At 39.1% G+C, this 20,188-nt stretch overlaps 1 protein-coding gene across 2 annotated transcripts in view; it reads left to right on the top strand.

Annotated features, from left to right (window-relative positions):
- The window catches only part of sim1a (SIM bHLH transcription factor 1a), a 36,467-nt gene that overhangs the window by 10,661 nt on the left and 5,618 nt on the right, over positions 1 to 20,188 (top strand). For both annotated transcript variants that reach the window (XM_035946540.2, XM_023266527.3), the window contains exon 10: positions 18,210 to 18,375. In XM_035946540.2, coding sequence (XP_035802433.1) covers positions 18,210 to 18,375 — 166 coding nt within the window. The remainder of the gene's footprint in view (positions 1 to 18,209; positions 18,376 to 20,188) is intronic.

Here is a 20,188-nt window from a genome sequence, read left to right as displayed (position 1 = left end):
ACTGTTAGGAATTAAATGTAACAAGACAGGCAGACCGAAAAATGACTGCATGCTGACCTGAGTTTGTGTTTGTTTATGAGGCATTATGTCTCATTACTTGAAATATAGTCATCTGTATGCAGTCTGTTTACTCAGTCTAATGCTGGTAAACACATTTTATACATATCAGGCTGTGGTCTTGGTATGCTAACACTTGTACTCTTCTCTCTCAAGAAACAGATTATTTAAGTAAGTGTCCATTCTCTACTTAACTAAGGGATTTGGTCGTGATTGCTGTTGTTGAACAACATTTTCTTAAATGTAAATGATAATGTCAGCCAGTATTTAAAGGGAGATTTTATTTTTAGGCCATTTCACATAGCCTGATTCCATCTTAGTAAAATATGCCAGAATTCTTTTAATCTCTTAAACTCATTTTAATTGTCTCCCATCAACTGCAGTGCATTGGGAATGCTATTTTGTTTATCCATGCTTTTATAACTTGATGCAACTGGTTCTAACCAACATAACTCAGACCTAGATAAGAACTCATTCAGTACATTCTGTTTTATAAGTAAGCTAGTTGTTATACTTATATTACACTAGCTGTTAGTAACACTGCCAGCTACTGAACTAATTGGGGCAATGCTTAATAATTACTGGCTGTTCTCTAAGCTAGTTTAGTGTCTTAGCAAGAGTATTACTAACAGTTAAAAGGATAATGGAGGATAATTCTGGTGATGTTGCTTATTGTTCATGTGAAAACCCCATTATCGTATTAGCTTTTCATCCAAAGTCTGATACATCATCTTACTCTGTGTTATAAAGCAATAGTTTTTGTTACCCAAAAATGATTAAAAATCAATTATTGTAATACTAACCATAGATTGAATCACTGTTTTGTATTAATCTGAATTCAAAAACAGAACACTGGTGGACACTCAGCAGTTACAAGTCAAAAAAGTGTGGTGTAAAATGACATGTACGGTAGTTTCAGGACAGAGAGAGCTGCTCAGATCTATGCTGTGCTGTCATTCTGTGCTTTGAAAAAGGAATGAGTATTTTTACAAGATATTTACGCAAACAGTTGCTGTAAAGCAATTAACTCAAGGTTAACTGAAAATGTGACGTGTTTGTTAAAGCCTGGTTAGCAGAATCTGGCAATCTAACAAGTCATATTCATTTTTTACAATCACTATTGCAGTAGCCTAGGGTTGAGACAAAGTAAATGGAGTGATGTAGGGAGGGATTTCTTTTAGTAAAAACTGACCTTTTGTGATTTTTCTACCTTTGATGAGAGAAAACATTCCTGTAAATCCTTACTAAATCTCTTCACGTGTGGCATCACAAGGTAGAGTTTATCTTAGACTGACAGCTCTGTCTGCAGGGGTCTATAGGCAGAAACCGGACTGGAGGCCTTTCTGTCTGGACTGGGATTGCATTTGCTTGGTCTTTATCTTGCAAAAACCATCCAACAACACAGGGTTAGCAGTAAAATCACCATTGCAAGCTTCTACTTTTCACTTCTTTCCAATACAGTCAAACTATAAACATGGCAGAGATGCTACCTGCATTACACACAGTATCATCAGTAATTGAAGGATACCATTTGTTTGTCTATTATCCCAATATTTTATTACCCACGATGTGTGTATTTCATAGATATACATGAGAGTGCATGAATAAATAAGACCTATAAAACTCTCCACTAAGTGCACAGCTGGCTGCATTCAGAGGCAGAGAACAGCTTGACACACATTTTCTCCACCTCCTACATCAAATGCATAACAGCTTTGTCTTTATGGGCTTTTAATTGATAGGTTGTAAACATGATGAGCATTTATGGGCTCTACCTTGCTGTGTAGGGAATGAAGTCTTATTTCCCTCCTGTTCTCCCTGTTCTGCTTTCCTATTTTTTGTGACACTGTATGAATCGAGCCATGACATGATGGTGGATGTGTGTGATGTGTGGGTGGGTGAGGGGGTGAGGAGGTTGGGGGTGAACAAAGGACAGAGATACGCAGGGGAGGTGAGCTTTTGAGTATTGTTGTTATCAGGAGCAGAGTGGGTTTACCCAGTAGCTTTAGTGTATATAGCCATGGGTAACATAGGTGATGAGGGCACTTCACCTGCATGTGAACTCCGACTATATCTTCAACTCTGATAACCTCTCCCCCGGGTCTTTAGATGTGCCTTTGCTATCGCAACCTGACACTGATTTAGCAATCTTTTGAATAAAGGAATGTCTGCTGCAAAAGCATGTTTTTTTTGTTTTACTCGTCTCACAAGTTATGCTGTCTGTTTAATCAGTGATGCTGTGCTCTCTTTAACCTGGATTTATATTTATACTTCTATAGTGTACTGTAGACAGAGATGTTGACAAAAAACAAGGATATACTATTGGCTACTCTGTAGCTGACATACACCTCCTCATAAATCTAACAAGTTGGGGCTGTGACATTTACGGTGATGCTACATAGGTATACTGTAACAAATTGCTGTAAAAATACAGCATATTTTGTACAGTAATATACTGTTCTTTGTAAATACAGTTGAATACTGTAAATTCATGAGTTTTTAGAGACCAAAATATTAACAGCAAGCTACCGTACAATCTTACAGCAGATTACAGTATTTCTCTGGTTTGGGTTGATTTGAGTGTGACTGTTGCTGCAGTCCGACTGTTACTCGTCTCGGCAAACCTTCCTGCACATCACTGCATTTAGCAAACAGCCAACACAAAGAAGTGACGAAATAGGTTTAAAATATTATGTATCAGTGATTCTACTCATTACTGAGGGAAGAATTAGGAGCAAAGGAAGAAGTGAGGACGACGATTTTCGGCCCTCAGACCTGCAGGGACCATCTGTAGCTGATCCATCCTGCTCCTGTGGTTCACTAAACAAGGTAACTGTGATTATTAAAAAGTCAGCCTTACTTTTAATTCTGTCTGTTTATTTTATGTTTTATTCTTTGACAGTAACATAAACACAGCCAGGTTAGTTACTGCTTGGTGTTAGCCACAAGTTGCTAGCATGAATGCTAATGTTTTCCACACTGTTAGCTAGCAGCTAGCATACTCTCCTTTGGCTGCAGAGTGGACACAACTTTGGCTCTTTCTTTTAAACCAGACCAGGAAAATGAATTTCTAAGCAACCAGATCCAACTAGGTTAGGTTAGCTATCTCTGTCTTTCGTGTAATTTTCCATCAAATATCCAATGTGATGCTCCACTGATCTGTTATCAAATCTCCACATGTACTTGTCTGCATTCGACCATTTAGGTAATTTCAAGTTTTAAAAAGGTCTGTAGGATGTGTCATGTTGCTTTTCTCTCCACTTAGGAAAGGTAAATTTGCATGTTATGCAAATGGCTGCAAAAGTTTTATTTAGATGTGTACTGAACTAAATAGCTGTTATAAGTGGAAGCCTCTGTTATGCTTAATAATTTCAGTTTCCTGGGTTTTTTTTTATTAATGTGACAGAGTTCCATATTAAGTTTAAGGGATCTTTGCCTGCCACACCTAATATATTCTTTCCTTCATTTCGTTGTAGGCGCTTTGTTGGTATCAACCCTGAGAGAGGAACAAAGGCAGCCAGGAGAAGGTGATGTCCAAGAGGTCGGCGAAGCTGCTCCAGAAAAAGACATCTACTGTAAATCCCCATGTAGCCTCCTTTATAAAAAGACTGATGGACTCTGAGTGGGACTTCATGTAAACCCACAGCACCTCTCCACACCGGACCTCATTTTCACAAACAAAAGCCCAGTCTGCAACCAGATGTTCATATTGTCATTTTAAGGTAACAAGTCTCAGTACTGTGCTAGGTTCAGTATAAAATACTTCAGTCCTGGTGTCTCAGTTTTGAAGTTCCAGGTTTGTTCCATGACTAGGTGTTTATTGAACATGATCATGAGTTATGAAAGACTGATTCTGAAGGCAGGGTACCTGAAATATGATATGCAATTTTTAAACAGATTGTTGACAACCTGTTAAATGTCATTAATTGTCTTTATAGATTTTATTTTACAAGACTTGAATTACTTGAAATTTGTTAGTTGCTGAATGTGTTCAATGCAGTAGTTAAATAATTTAAATGATATATAGATATCTTTTGGTCAAACTCAGTGTACCTGAACTAGAACATGCAGAATGAGAACCTGTTCAGCATGAGGAAATGATTGTATGTTACTAAAATTTAATGGGTTAAATAAGTCAATTTTTGAAATATGTTTTATACAGAGTTGGCTTTAATAAAAGCTTAATGTTGAAAAGTCATCTCTTGTCTGAGCCATTTCTATGCTATGATATTTCCAGGGGCTTTCATTTTGAGATGTGACATTTTAAAATCATTAGTTTTTAGCAATGTTATCACTTTATATCATCACATTCTCTGATATCAATTTTACAGTAGTAAACTATTTATGAAGATTACAGTACAAACTGTAGAATAACAGTATAATGGCACCAAAATACTGACAGTAATATACTGTAAACATAAACTCTAAACAGCATAATACTGTAATATTTTTTACAGTAATAAACTGTTGTAGAATACAGTAGGTTTACTGTAGAATAACAGTGCCCTGCTGTCAACTTTTGCTGCCAGCTCTTTACTGTAAATTTACAGGGAATTTTCTTAGAGTGTACCACAAATACTGTCTTTGTTTTTATTTTCTCTAAGTTGTTTCAAATGCTGGTGGAGTTTGCTGTGAGTGTAGCCAACATTACGGAAAGATTCTTGGTAGGTTTCTCCAAGACAAGACAAACCGTGACAAAGCACCCAGTGTTTCAGAGGTAGTCAAGCGGGTGGGCCCCACCCGTAAAATCACAGCATAACAACCAATAAATAACCACAACTCAACTTTTCCCCTTTGTTTTAGTTCAAAAAAAGTACATTCTGAAAATGTTCACATTTAATGAACTATATTTTTTACAAAACATTATGAACCTCAGATTTCTTATGAAAAACAAGTTCAATTTCAACAGTAGCCTATTATGCCTCAGTTCATCATTTACACATGCATTGTAACTGCCAGATAACAGTTTATCTACAAAAACACAAAACATTCAGTCACAGGTATCTGCAACTGAACAATCTAGTATTTTAGTTTATGATCAAAACAACCTGTCAAGGTCTAGAAATTATTTTAAATTCACAGTTTTACAAATTTACAATTTACAGTTAATGTTGTGATTTTTACCCTTTGTAAAGTCATCCCATGGGCCGAAATGGACCGTCTGGTGGGCCAGCTTTGGCCCACGGACCGTATGTTTGACATTGCTGGTAAAAATAATCGGAGTAGATGAGCCGAGTACATGACATAATCAAGTACGCTGGTGTTCCGACTGCACATTAACGATGCGTTCTCCTGTTCTCGGGAGTCTGTACTTCTGAGAACGAATGGTCAGTGCATATACAGTCTATGGGCCAGCGCAATTTCAGTATTGTTGTACGCTGCAAAAAAAAAGGCCGACGTTAAAACAATAAGTCAGCTAATTAGTTCCGTGTAGACGGACCTTTTCCTCCCAGTTGCCCGCGTTCCTCTTGACATGCTTCTGCACCCCCCAAGGGGCGCGCCCCACTATTTGAGAAACACTGTGCTAGGGAAACACCCTGGGTGGTTTGTTCTTTAAACCAATCACAATCATAATGGTTGGAGCTAAGCAAAGGCTGAAGCAAGATGGCCTTTCAAAATATAGATGGGTCTGCATTTCGAATTCTCCTTCAGTTATCTGACTGGTATCATTGTGAAAATCCCCACTGCTACAAGAAAGGACATTAACATCTGAGCAACAACCTACAGAAGTTTACATACACGTAAAAACTATGTATATCATGGTTGCCTTGAGTTTTGCAATGATTCCCATAACTGTCAATTTTTTATGATGAAATGATTGAAACACGTATCTTGTTAGAAAAACACACACACACACACACAAAAAAACCTATCATGCATTTTGGTTCTTTCATAAATTTAATACAGATTTTCTAGAAATATAACAATATCTGCTGGATCAAAATGTATAGGCAGCAATGCTTACATTTGCTTAAATGTCCCTTGGCCATTTTCACATTTTTTGGTAGTAGTCCATAAGCTTTATGACAGAGATTTTTTTTTTTTAGTGTAATTCACAGATTTTCGATTGGGTTAAAGTGAGGGTTTTGGGGAGGCCAGTCTAAAACCTTATTTCTAGACTGATTAACCCATTTCTTTATTACTTTTGATATGTGTTTGAGGCCATTGTCTTGTTGGAACACCAAACTGATTCCAGGACCCAACATTCTGACTGAATATTTTAGACTTTTCAGAAGAATGTTCAGGTAATCCTCCCATTCTCGATTATTCAGTGTGCTTTGTGCAAATTCCACTTACAGCTATACAGCTCTAAATCATAATATTACCACCACCACACTTGCGGGAAGTATGATGTTCTTGGGGTCAAAGGCCTTACCTGCTGTCTTCCAAACATATTTTTATCAAAAAATGCTAACCTTTTGTTTCATATGACCACAGAATATGCATCAGAAGTACTTTATATTATCCATGTGATCAGCAGCAATCTTCAATCGAGCCTTAAGGTGCCGCTTCTAGAGGAAAGGCTTCATTCTTGTCTGGCAGCCTCTCAGCCGATGGTAATGTAAAACACATTTGACTGTGGACACTGATACCTGTGTTCCCGCAGCTTCTAATTCATTGCAGACCCACTTTTTTGTGATTCTTTGTTGACTCTTGACAATCCTGATCAATTGTCTCTCAGCAGCAAGTGATATTTTGTGTTTTCTTCCTGAGCATGGCAGTGACACAACTGTGCCATACACTTTATACAGCAGTTTGCACAGTTGATTTTTGCTCAGTGACTTTTCTGACTTCTTCAAATCATTGATTTTTTTCTTCAGGTCTATATGGAGCGCTTTAGACTTTCCCACTGGAGCATTTGTGGCTGAGTCTAATGTGTGTTTCAAATGGACCTTATTTAAATTTGCTCTGAGAAATCACCAGCTGTTGTCAGTCGTAATCACAAATGAGAAATTAAGAAGTCGTGCTTCAAAAAAAAAAATCCCCATAACCACCAAATGTCACCAAAACTGAGAATTTAAGTTGCTGTATGTATGATTTTGACACAGTAGATTTTGTCAGTTTTCCTGAAGACCTATAATAAATCTATAAAAGAACCAAGATGCAATATTGCCTTTTGTCCTATAAAGCTTAATTCCATCATTGAAAATTTAAAGTTATAGAAATCATGAGAAACACAAGACTGTCATGATATACATGGTCTTTGCAAGTGTATGTACACTACAAGTCAAAAGTTTGGACACGCACACATTTAATGTTTTTTCTTTATTTTCATGACCATTTTCATTGTGGATTCTCACTGAAGGCATGAAAATTATGAATGAACACATGGAATTATATAGTAAGCAAAAAAGTGTGAAATAAGTCAAAACATGTTTTATACTTTAGATTCTTCAAAATAGCCACCCTTTGCTTTTGATTAATGCTTTGTACACTCTTGGCATTCTCTGGTTGAGCTTCATGAGGTAGTCACCTGAAATGGTTTTCACTTCACAGATGTGCCTTGTCAAGGTTAATTTGTGGGATTTCTTGCCTTAATGGGGTTGGGACCTTCAGTTGTGTTGTACAGAAGTCAGGTTGGTACACAGTTGACAGCCCTATTTGACAACTGTTAGAATCCATATTATGGCAAGAACCAATCAGCTAAGTAAAGAGAAACAACAGCCCATCATTACTTTAAGAACTGAAGGTCAGTCAGTCCGGAAATTGCAGAAACTTTTAATGCATCCCCAGGTGCAGCTGCAAAAACCATCAAGCGCTATGATGAGAGTGGCTCACATGAGGACCGCCCCAAGAAAGGAAGACCAAGAGCCACCTCTGCTCCTGAGGATAAGTTCATCGGACTCATCAGCCTCAGAAATGGCACGTTAACAGCACCTCAGATTAGAGCCCAGACAAATGCCACACAGAGTTCTAGTAGCAGACACATCTCTACATCAACTGTTCAGAGGAGACTGTGCCAATCAGGCCTATATGGTCAAATAGCTGCTAAGAAACCACTACTAAGGAAAAGCAACAATCAGAAGAGATTTGTTTGGGCCAAGAAACTCAATGAATGGACAATAGACCAGTGGAAATCTGTGCTTTGGTCTATCCATCCATCCATTATCTATACACCGCTTAATCCTCATTAGGGTCGCGGGGGGGGGGCTGGAGTCTATCCCAGCTGACTCGGGTGAAGGCAGGGGACACCCTAGACAGGTCGCCAGTCTGTCGCAGAGCCACATACAGAGACAAACAATCACTCTCACATTCACACCTAGGGGCAATTTAGAATGATCAATTAACCTCAGCATATTTTTGGACTGTGGGAGGAAGCCGGAGTACCCGGAGAAAACCCACGCATGCACAGGGAGAACATGCAAACTTCATGCAGAAAGATCCCGGGAAAGCCGTGATGCGAACCAGGGATCTTCTCGCTGCAAGGCGAAAGTGCTAACCACTACGCCACTGTGCAGCCTGCTTTGGTCTAATGAGTCCAAATTTGAGATCTTTGGTTCCACCTGCCACGTCTTTGTGTGAAGGAGAAAAGGTGAAGGGATGGTCTCTACATGCATGGTTCCCACCGTGAAGCATGGAGGAGGAGGTGTGGTGTGGTGTGGGGGTGCTTTGCTGGTGAAACTGTTGAGGATTTATTCAAAATTCAAGGCACAGCAGGCTACCACAGCATCCTGCAGTGACATATCATCCCATCCAGTTTGCATTTAGTTGGACCATCATTTATTTTTCAACAAAACAATGACCCCAAACACACTTCCAAGCTGTGTAAGGACTATCTGACCAAGAAAGGTGAGTGATGGAGGGCTGCATCAGATGACCTGGCTTCCACAATCACCTGACCGAAACCCAATCCAGATGGTTTGGGATGAGACGGACCGCAGAGTGAAGACAAAAGAGCCAACAAGTGCTCAGCATCTCTGGAACTCCTTCAAGACTGTTGGAAGACCATTTCAGGTGACTACCTCATGTGAAGCTCATCAAGAGAATGCCAAGAGTGTGCAAAGCAGTAATCAAAGAAGAAGGTGGCTATTTTGAAGAATCTAAAATATAGTACATCTTTTGACTTATTTCACACTTCTTTGTTTACTACATAATTCCACGTGTTCATTCCTAGTTTTGATGCCTTCAGTGTGAATTTATAATGTAAATGGTAATGTAAATAAAGAAAAACCATTAAATGAGAAGGTGTGTTCAAACTTTTCACTGGTAGTGTAAACTTTTGTGACTACAGTACACGTTTAAACTGTTTTGTAGACAAATTTTGTCATGCAATAAGGAGCTCAGATAGCACTATATTAAAAGAGAAGCGCTTTAGTCAGTCAAAGATCGGTAAAAGTATTTATGTGGTTCAGCTCTACCATATCCACCAGATCAGCTGCAGTGCTGTTTGTTTTTGATCATTGTCCTTAATTCTCAGGGGAACTCTACTGGAGGGATGAACAGCATTCATCTTAAAGAATTCTCTCGAGTGCATTTGTGTATTTACCACTGTCTATCATACCACTCCAAAATCTCATAAGGGTACTGAGTCGGGATTTAGAAGTATTTTAATATCTTGTTTTTACTCTTACAAGTATTCTGTTCTACACGGAGACATGTGACCGCACCTCATGGAGTAGACACTTTTCTGATGGCTCTGCAACACCCTCACTAAATATACCTTTATAAATCACACTTGCTCCACCATTCACCAACAATGAACAATTCCGGAAGGAATAATACAAAGGGGAAACCGACAAGCTCTAAACCAATCACAAAAAAAGACAACAAAGCAGTTTTCTTCACAGATGAAGATGATGAGCCTAGCCTCAAATTAGCTAGCAACCTCACGGCCAATGCCAGCAACTCTCCCTGTCAGCAGGCCACTCTGGCTAACATCCTGGATGCCATCGGAAAATTGGAGGAAGACATAACTACCAGGTTTAACGGGCTGGACTCCAATATACACCAAGTCCAAACCTCTCTGGCCGACCATGCTGCCCACCTCTCCAACCTGGAGGGCTGCGTAACCGACCATGACACCCGCCTTATGGCTCTGGAGAAGCGATGCAAAGAGCTAACTGAGATCAACCAAGGCATTAAGTGGAAATTAACTAACCTGGAAGGCTGATCCAGACACTCAAACATCAAAATCATGGGCTTATCAAAGAAAGTAGAGAAGGGAAATCCATGGAAGTACATGGCAGAGTTTTTATCGCAACTCCTCCAGCAAGTAAATTTCCCCAGTGGACTTAAAGTGGACCGTGCACAACGCATCGCCCCCCAGTCTTCATCTACTCACCCCCGGACCATGATCGCCAGAATCCACCATGTTCCCCAAGAAGGAGAAGATCCTCAGGCTCGCCTACTTGCAGTCTCCCCTGACTTTCAACGGCACCAAGATAAACATTTTTCCAGACTTTTCTCCCAAAACATCTGAGCAGCACACCACATGTTGACATGGCTAAGAAGAAACTGAGAGAGGCAGGCATCAAACACGGCATTCTCTCCCCTGCATGACTGAGCTTCTCGTTTGGCAATGAACAGAAAATTTTCCAGAAACCTGCAGATGCTGAGGCTTTCATCGACAGGTCTATTGAACCGGACACCAGCTCAAGATCTGACAAGAAGTCTTAAATATCCGGTTGCTTTTGGTCATACCTGACGAACCAACGGACTTTCATTTTTCCCAGTTCACCCTGGATTAAATCTCTGTATGTTCCTGCTTTTTATGAGCAAGTGTTTATGATTATGTTAGAATGACGAGACTGTTCAACAAGCCCGGTGGTAAACTGCTCTACTTTACTTTCAATGGATTTCAGGTTAGTTTAACCAGATGTTTTCTTGCTGTTTTCAGCTGTGTCTTGATATTTATGGGGGTATCTGTGCGCCACTTTGTTTGGGGAAGTGGTTGGGAGGTAGGATTGAGAATGTGTATTTTTTGCAGTTTATCTTTTTGTCGCTGTCATGATCATACAGCAATTCTGTCATTACTTGTACCACAGTAACCTGCCTAATAAGTCCACACATGCAATATGCATATCGATTATTTATTTATTAATATCGCCACATGGTGGCTGTTTAAGTTTTACTTAGTTGGAATGTGAGGGGCTTAAGGACAATTTTAAAGAGAGGCAAGATTTTCTCTCATTTAAAATCGTTAGCAGGAGATATTATCTTCATGCAAGGAACTCCTAGTAAACACACAGAACAACGGAGGTTAAATTGCAGCTGGACATCCTAAATTTATCAATCAACATTTTCCTCAAAGGCTAGAGCCATATTAATGCGTCGAAATATCCCATTTGTACACCATTCACCCATCTCTGATCCAAACGGCTGTTATCTTATAGTAAGAGGCAATGTTTTCTCATTTCATGTGACACTGTTAAACATATATGCACCTAACATTGATGACCCAGGTTTCTTTAGAAAAGTTTTCAACCTCATTCCTCAATCAGCGTCAACTCATATAATTGCAGGGGGTGACTAAAACACCATAATAGACTGCTTTACTGATAGACTCTCCAGTCGCGCTATAACTCCGTCTAACTCAACTATCGTCCTGAATGACCTAATTGGATCTATGAAGCTTGTTGATATCTGGAGGCTACAACATCCAACTGACAAAGACTACTCTTTCTTTTCACATGGACACAAATCATACACAAGAATTTCCTTACCGATGCCAAACTAACCTCTAATATAATTTCTTCCAAATATCACAACATCTTAATATCCGATCACAGTCCGGTAGAAGTAAAAATAAACTTTGGCATAACTAAGCCCACTTATGATTGGCGATTTAACCCTTTATTAATGATACTAAATTTCATCACCATATAGTCAGTTCAATAACGGACTATCTTTCTCATTATGACACTCCTGATATCTCTGATGCAATCCTTTGGGAAGCTTTCAAGGCTGTCGTGCATGGTACCATTAATGCCTATGAGGCCAAACTAAAAAGAGACAGAAATAAAGAAATGGCTGACATCACAACACAGTTGTCAACTCTTGATAATGACTATCGACAATTGGTGCAACCTCCATATTTAATGAAATTCTTAAGCTAAAATTCTAATATAACTCGGTTCTCTCTCACCATGTGAGCAAGACACTCTTAAAGTTTAAACAAAAACATTTTGAACTGACCGACAAACCAGGCAAGTTACTCGCACGTCAGCTTAGAAATATGCAGACCAGCAGGGTGATTCCTAAAATTAGAACTAAAACAGGAGCTTGTGATGGACGCATTAGAAATTAATGAATGCTTTCGTGCATTCTATGAGGACCTTTACACCTCTAAAATTTCGACTGTCACTACACAAATTTCGGATTTCCTCCATACCTTACACTTGCCTAAACTTAGCACTTCAGCACAATCTTCCCTGAATGTAAATATAACTCTGCAGGAAATCACAGAAGCCATTCGTTCTTTCTCTAGTGGAAAGGCCCCTGGCCCAGATGGCTTTAGCATAGAGTTTTACAAAGCATTCTCAGACAAGATTGCACCCATATTGTTAAAGATGTTTAACCATTCAGTTGCAACAGGCCGACTTCCTGATTCTTTCTACTCAGTCCACATTTCTCTGATATTAAAAAGAGACAAAGATGATACCAACCCAGCTTCATACCGCCCAATCGCGCTATTTGGATGCGACCTTAAGATTTTTACTAAAATCCTTGCGATTAGACTCAATAAGTGTATTGCGAGTATAATTCATCTTGATCAAACTGGATTCATTCCAGGAAGATTTTCCTTTTTTAATGTTAGACATTTGATGAACATAATTTACTCTCAATATAACAAAGATTCTAAAATTGCCATTCTTGCACTTGACACTATGAAAGCCTTCGACCAGATCGAATGGAAATACATTTTAACAGTGGTAAAGGAGTTCAGTCTGGGAGATCACTTTGCTAGCTGGATTGAAATGCTATATGCCTCTCCAACTGCTTCAGTCATCACTAATCATAATATGTTGCCAACCTTCCTTTTACAACGCTCCTGTTGCCAGGGTTGCCCCTTGAGCCCCCCTCTTTTTGCAATCGCCATGGAACCCCTTGCTATTAGTATAAGAAATCATTCCTCCATTAACCTTGAGTAATGTTGGTCATTATATCTCTTTTTACGCAGACGATGTAGTTCTGTTTCTTTCTAACCATGAAGAATCCCTGCCTTCTAGAACTTATCAGGATTTTTGGTGAACTCTCTGGCTACACTGAGAATTTTGACAAAAGTGAGTTAATGCCTATTAAAGGAGGCCTGAGCCCAAGCTTTCTTAAAACATTGCCCTTCCACATCACTACAGGTAAAATTAAATACTTAGGAATTATCCTCCCCAGAGACCCTAAACAGATTTATAAGTTGAATTTTCTGAACATGATAGAAAAACTCGTCGATTATAGAAGCATGGAGACTGTTACCAATATTGATAGGCCGTGTCAGTGCAGTCAAAATGGTAGCACTCTCAAGGCTTCTTTACCTCTTTCAAAACCTACCCATATTTATACCAATCGCCTTTTTCAAATTACTAAACTGTTGTCCTTCCCACCATATGGGGCTTCAAAACACATCATACTTCTCAAAAACACATAACCAAACCCAAATTGGCAGGAGGCCTCTCCCTGCCTAACTTTCAGCATTATTACTGGGCCGCAAACTGTAGGGCACTGATGTACTGGCAACACACCTACCTAGTTAAAATCTCCTCTACAACCCCCCCATGGCTTGCAGTTGAGCAAGATTTACACAAAAGCTGTCTTCCTGCACTTCTTTCCTCTCTCACCAAAATTCCGTCTACTATTACAGATAACAGTTTTGTAGTTGCAAATTCTTTAAAAATCTGGTATCAAAAAACGTTTAATTTACCTGAAACCTCCGCTTTCACTCCTCTCTGCAACAACCATGCCTTTACCCTTTCACTTACGGATGGAACATTTACATATTGGAGACACAAAGGTATTGCCAACATAGGAAACCTTTATATCAACAACACTTTTGCCACCTTCACACAGCTTAAGGAAAAAAACACACTCCCAGCTTCACATTTTTTTCTGCTATCTTCAAATTAAAGATTACACTCAAACCCACATATCAAAATTTGAATCCTCCCCTATCCAGTGGAGTTGTATACACTTATGAACCAGGCTCCTGACTCCCAAAGACTTATCTCTCGATTTGTTGATTTTTTTTACAACACATAACCCCATCTCTACAAAATATTTAAAAGAAGCCTGGGAAAAAAACATCACATCTGACAATTAGCGATGAAAGCTGGGAAACCTGCCTCAAAGCCATCCGCACTTGCTCTATAAATTCCAGAAACCAGCTCATCCAATTTAAGGTGGTCCACAGACTACACTACTCCTGCACCAAATTAAACTCTTTCTACCCTTCTGTTTCTCCTATGTGCCCTAGATGTAAATCAGTAGACGGCACCCTGGGCCACCTTTTCTGGTCCTGCCCAAACTAAACAAATTCTGGTCTGACATATTCAGTTGCTTCTCCGATATATATAAATTAGAGCTGGGACTTCAACGCGTTAATTTCAATTAATTTATTACAGGCAAAATAACATGTTAAATAAATTAACGCTTTTAATGGCACCTTTCTCAGTTCCCTTATTTCTGACACACCGGTAACACTGACAAGGTTGCCACCTGTCAGAAATGAAAATAAAGGACGCCCACCACGGCTCGTTGGGGCCACAGTTCAGTGAAATTGGAAAGATATTCACAGAGTCAGACTTCCGGCATCAATAACTCATTAGATATACATTGTCAAAACATAAACGATGCCTCTTTCCCATCATTGTAAGGTGGACAATGTGCTACAAGACCAGTTTTATCAAAAGTAGCTGTCTTTCAAGCTTCAGGAACACTCCAGCACAATAGGTGGCGGTAATGAACCTAAAGTATGACTGCAGCATACGGTCTATGGTCTGCAGCCATGAAGAAAATACACAGGAGTGACGTCAGTGCATAAGCAGGTTTTGTGACAGTGAAGGAAGAGGAGACCACATTGTGCTTGTTGGAAGGAAAGTTTTCTTTTAAAAGTCCTCCTGATGGCAGCTTGGATAAAAGCATGGTTGTGTGCAAATTGTGCAAAAAAGAGTTTTCTGATCACTGCATCACTTCAAGCCGACTGTAAAAAATGTTGCTGTTAGCACCAGAGCTAACGTTAGCTACCATAGCCCTGCTAATTGCTAACAGCTAACGATGTAGCCATCCCATAATAGACCACTTTAGAAGACACTGAAAATGCTTTAGTTTACAAAAAGTCGTAAAATGTTGAATATAATCACTATAATTGCATTTTGAGTTTGCAGTTTGCAATCTGTGAAGGTAGCAGACAGATGAAAAATGCAGATAAATAGAAATGAAACTAACTGTTTTGTTGTTTAAGTTTTTACACTACCAAAGAGGCGGAGCCTTGGCTACGGTGGCTGAGAGGTGCAAACCAAATTTACATAATGCAAAACACTTTTACAACCTCCCAAGGCAAATTTACAAGCGACAAAACACTTTTACAAGTCCAAAACCACTTTTACAAATCCAAATTTAACCGGAAAGGGAATGTCCCAACTCCGGGGTTGAACCGGAAGTGACAACGAGGAGCGGCTAATGCTACTTTTGGTTGTTGTTGAAGGTGAACCAAGCCAGCGGGTGATGTTTTGCCCATTTTGTGGGGAACATATGAACCAATTGACGCGGTTTTGTTTTTCGTGTGGTCAGTCTTTAGAGCGTTTAAATGGCGCAGATCAGACCGACAGAGTGCATTAGCCGCTCCTCGTCACTTCCGATTCAACCCCGGAGTTGGGATATATATATATATATATATATATATATATATATATATATATATATATATATATATATATATATATATGTATATATATATGTATGTATATATATATATATTAGTGGTGGGTCGCAATTTAAAAAGTTAATCTAATTAATTACAGGCTTTGTAATTAATTAATCGCAATAATTGCAGTTTTGTCAAATAGCAATATTTGACACAATAGGTGAAGTTTTTCAATTCAAATTAAATTGTGGTTGACAGTTGAATCAATGAATAGACATATACATGTTTATAATTTAAAATTTATTTAAATAAAGGAAAATGGGACATATAGAAAAAAGTGATTTTGATGACTTAAAGACTAAATTTAGTTGTTTTTTCCATTGTATGGCACATAAAATCAGCATTAGTTGAAGGAGCTTCAGAAAGTTGAAAATCCACAGATTCATTCTGTTTTCATCTTTTCTGGGTCTGATAAATGGTGGAATTTTGATGGTTCTTTTTATAGGAATATCAATTTTTATTTATGTAATTTTTTTTATAAACAAAAAGTTTATAATTAAGTTATTAAAAGAGATATTTTTGTTGTTTAGGTTGTTCCTCCTCCAAGGAGGCAGAGCCTCGACGGAGTAAAAACTTAAACAACAAAAATGTTTCATTTCTATTTATCTCCATTTTTCATCTGCTACATTCACAGATTACTGCAAATCTAAGTGCAATTATAGCGATTTTATTCAACATTTTAAGACTTTCTGTAAACTCAAGCACTGTCTAGAAAAGTGGTCTATTATGGGATGGCTACACTATTAGCCGTTAGCATGACTCGTAGCTAACGTTAGCTAAGGTGCTAACAGCAACATTGAGGTGATACCGTCGGCTTGAAGTGACGTAGTGATCAGAAAACTCTTTGTTGTACAATTTCCACACAACCAGGCTTTTAGCCAAGCTGCCATCGGGAAGATTTTTAAAAGAAAACTTTCTGCCCACCAAGCTCAATCAGTTCCTTCACTGTTCACCAGTGCCTGACTTCACTCAGTACTTCCTGTGCTTCTTCTTCGTGGCTACAAACAGACTTTAGGTTCATTACCGCCACCTACTAGGCTGGAGTGTTCATCAGAGTCACTGGTGTGCCAGAAATGAGGGAACTGAGGAGGGTGCAATTAATTGCGTTATTACTTCTAACGCGTTATTTTCCCACTGTAATTAATTAATCGAAATTAACGCGTTAAAGTCCCAGTCCTAATATATATATATATATATATATATATATATATATATATATATATATATATATATATATATATATATATAAAATTCTTTTGGGCTGGGGGGAGGGATAGGTGTACATGTATGGAAAAAAATATTCAGAAAACAATTTAAAAGTACAGTAGAAGATAAAGATTTGCCTAAAAGCAGCAAACTGCTAACACAACACAAAGGCTAAAGATAATCTTGGGCATCATAGTTAGAGTAGCAGTACTCATATTGTCAGTCTTCCTTGCAGGTACTATGAAATGTATCTGCCTGTGTGTATGAATTTGTGTTTGTGTGGAGAGAGATTGAGACAGAGGGGATACATGGAGGATGGATCACTATTTGTCTCAAGTAAACCCTGTCCAGGTTTCCTGCTGTCTCAAACTTGATTCATCATCCATGGTGAGAACATTCTACGGAGAAATAAATTCCTATTTCCCTGTAGTGAGATGTCCAAGCTTCTCGAATGGGCCTGATTTAGCCAGACATAGCCTTTAATCTCCCAGTGTGTTTGATTGGACAGCTTTGCCTCTGTAGAGTGTTTGTTGAAGGCCTTGCTTCAATCCTTCTGGCAAAACAAGCATCCCAACAGCCGTTCCAGCCCTCTTAGCGCTCCCCAGCCTCTCCCAGCTGTCACAATCACATCCGCATACACAGAGAAACATATCACTCTACATGCTCAGCACCGTGATGAGGTTCTAATTACGAAACAGATGTTAATGGTTTTTTGTACCAAGAGAAAAACCAAACATGCAGGTACACGAGCTGTTTGCGTTCTTTAATAAACAACCTTTCCATGAGACTGGGATACCCCCTTGTGTATGTATGTGTGTGTGTGGGCGTGTGTATGTATGTGTGTTTCTGCAGTTGTGTGTATATATGTATATATGGAGGGAGGGAGGGATGGGTTTTCTTTAATGTTTTTAATGTTGTAAAGCACTTTGCGTTGCATTTTTTTTAACAGTATGAAAAGTGCTCTATAAATGAAGTTTGATTGAAAGTTTGATTGATTGTGCAGTTATAGACCATATGAAATCTATAATGTAAATGTGAAATATCAATAACATTGCTGAAAATGCGCCACATGGATTTCTGCTTGTGTCTGTAGGGAGACAGAATATAAAGGCCTCCAGCTTTCTCTGGAACAGGCCACATCCAAGACCTCTTTCCCCTACAGCAGCAGCACCGCCAGCAGCCTCCCAGAGAACTGCAGAACTCCTAAGAACAGAGTATCCCGGCCCAAGACAAAAACTAGACTCTCACCTTATACACAGGTAAGGTTTTCATGTGATACTGGACTGTAATTAAGCATTACATATTACACAAGTTGTGATTTTGAGCTAAATTTGTGTTTAGATTGTGCTTCTTGGTAGGAAGTTCAAAACTAAATATTGTAGTGCTCAATCAGGCTGATTTTAAAGGAAGCACACAGAGTATAACTATTCCCTCTTTGAAATAAATCAGTTGAGAGAGTTTTGAACACCTAATTAACATGTCTCTTAGAAGTTTTTATTTTTTTACTTTATATAGCCTGGAGACACTTCAGGATCTAAGGACTGGGGAATGTGGCTGGGAGGGGATATACATATACAGTCATGGAAAAATTATTAGCCCACTCTTGTTTTCTTCAATTTCTTGTTTAATGCCTGGTACAAATAAAGGTATATTTGTTTGTACAAATATAATGCTAACAAAAATAGCTCATAAGAGTTTCATTTAAGAGCTGATATCCATTTTCCATGGTTTTCTTGATAATAACCAAAATCATTTAAGTTCTTACATCAATAGCGATGGCACTGTACTGCCAAAAGCAGTGCTTTTAGGCATTCCATGTTTTCTTTTCTGTTTTAGTCACACGATAAACACAGGAGTTAGTACTTGATTTCCCAACTATTGTTTCTGATGACTGCAGCCTGCATCTTGGCTGCTCTCCACCAGCTTCTGACATTGTTCTGCTGTCACAGCAGCCCATTCCTGTTGCACAAATTCAAACAAATTTGCTTTGTTTTTGGGCTTGTGATTCTCCATTTTGCGTTTGATGATTTTCCACAGGTTTTCAATTGGATTTTGATCTGGTGATTGAGCAGACCAAGGCATGTTTCGAATCTTCTGGTTCTCCATCCAGGCTATAACTGACCTTGCCGTGTGGCAAGGGGCATTGTCTTGTTGGAAAATCCAGCCATGGGAGGCAGGAAAAACTTTTCCAGCTGACGGAGGAAGACTGTTTTCAAGAGTAGCCTGGTAGATGACCTGGTTCATTCACCCTTCACACAGTTGCATTTGCATTTGCATTTCCACCTATACTGAAACAACCCCAGATTTTCACTGATCCACCCCCATGTTTTACTGTAGGGGCAAGACAGTCTGGTTTGTATGTTTCGCCAGGCTTCCTCCTAACTAGTAAATTGGCTGGAGTGGGCATCAATGGAAAATTGGATTCATCACTGAAGAGAACCTTTATCCTAATCATCAACAGTCCAATACTTGTGATCCCCAGCAAAGAGTAATCAGGCTTTCCTCTGCCTTTCGTTGATGAAGGGCTTCTTCCGTGCCCTGTGTGATTTCAGACCAGCTTCAAGAAATCGGTTTCCAACTGTCCTTGCTGAACAAGTCCCATTTCTCCACAGCGCCCACTCATTTTTCAGGTCCCTGGAGGTCTGACGATGATTCCTGACACAGGAACGGATAAGCGCACGGTCATCTCGTAGGGTAGAAAGACATTTCCTGCTGCAACCAGCTAGCAATTTGTTAGTACCATGTTCGGCTTGTTTTTTCTTGGTGTCTTTTAGATCTTCAGTTTTTTCACTACCTGTCTCTCACTCATGCCAATTTCCAGCAGTGCCAAGATGGCTGCCTTTGGTGGCTTCACATAATTCTTTTCTTTTTCAGCTCTCACATAATGCCTAAAAAGGCATTATGTGAGAGCTGACAATTTCTGAGTTCTGCTATGTCTTGAATGTAAGCAGGAAACCACTCTAGGCCTTTGCATGTGCAGTGCTGCTTATTACATGAAATGGCTTCTTATATACCCTGGGAATACAATTAAGCTTAAGCATGTAAAATAGGACATAAAGTATTATGTAATCA

This window comes from Amphiprion ocellaris, chromosome 9 (genome assembly GCF_022539595.1).
Source record: "Amphiprion ocellaris isolate individual 3 ecotype Okinawa chromosome 9, ASM2253959v1, whole genome shotgun sequence".
In the NCBI taxonomy this organism is placed as follows: Eukaryota; Metazoa; Chordata; class Actinopteri; family Pomacentridae; genus Amphiprion; species Amphiprion ocellaris.
This window is presented reverse-complemented; position numbering and strand designations above follow the sequence as displayed.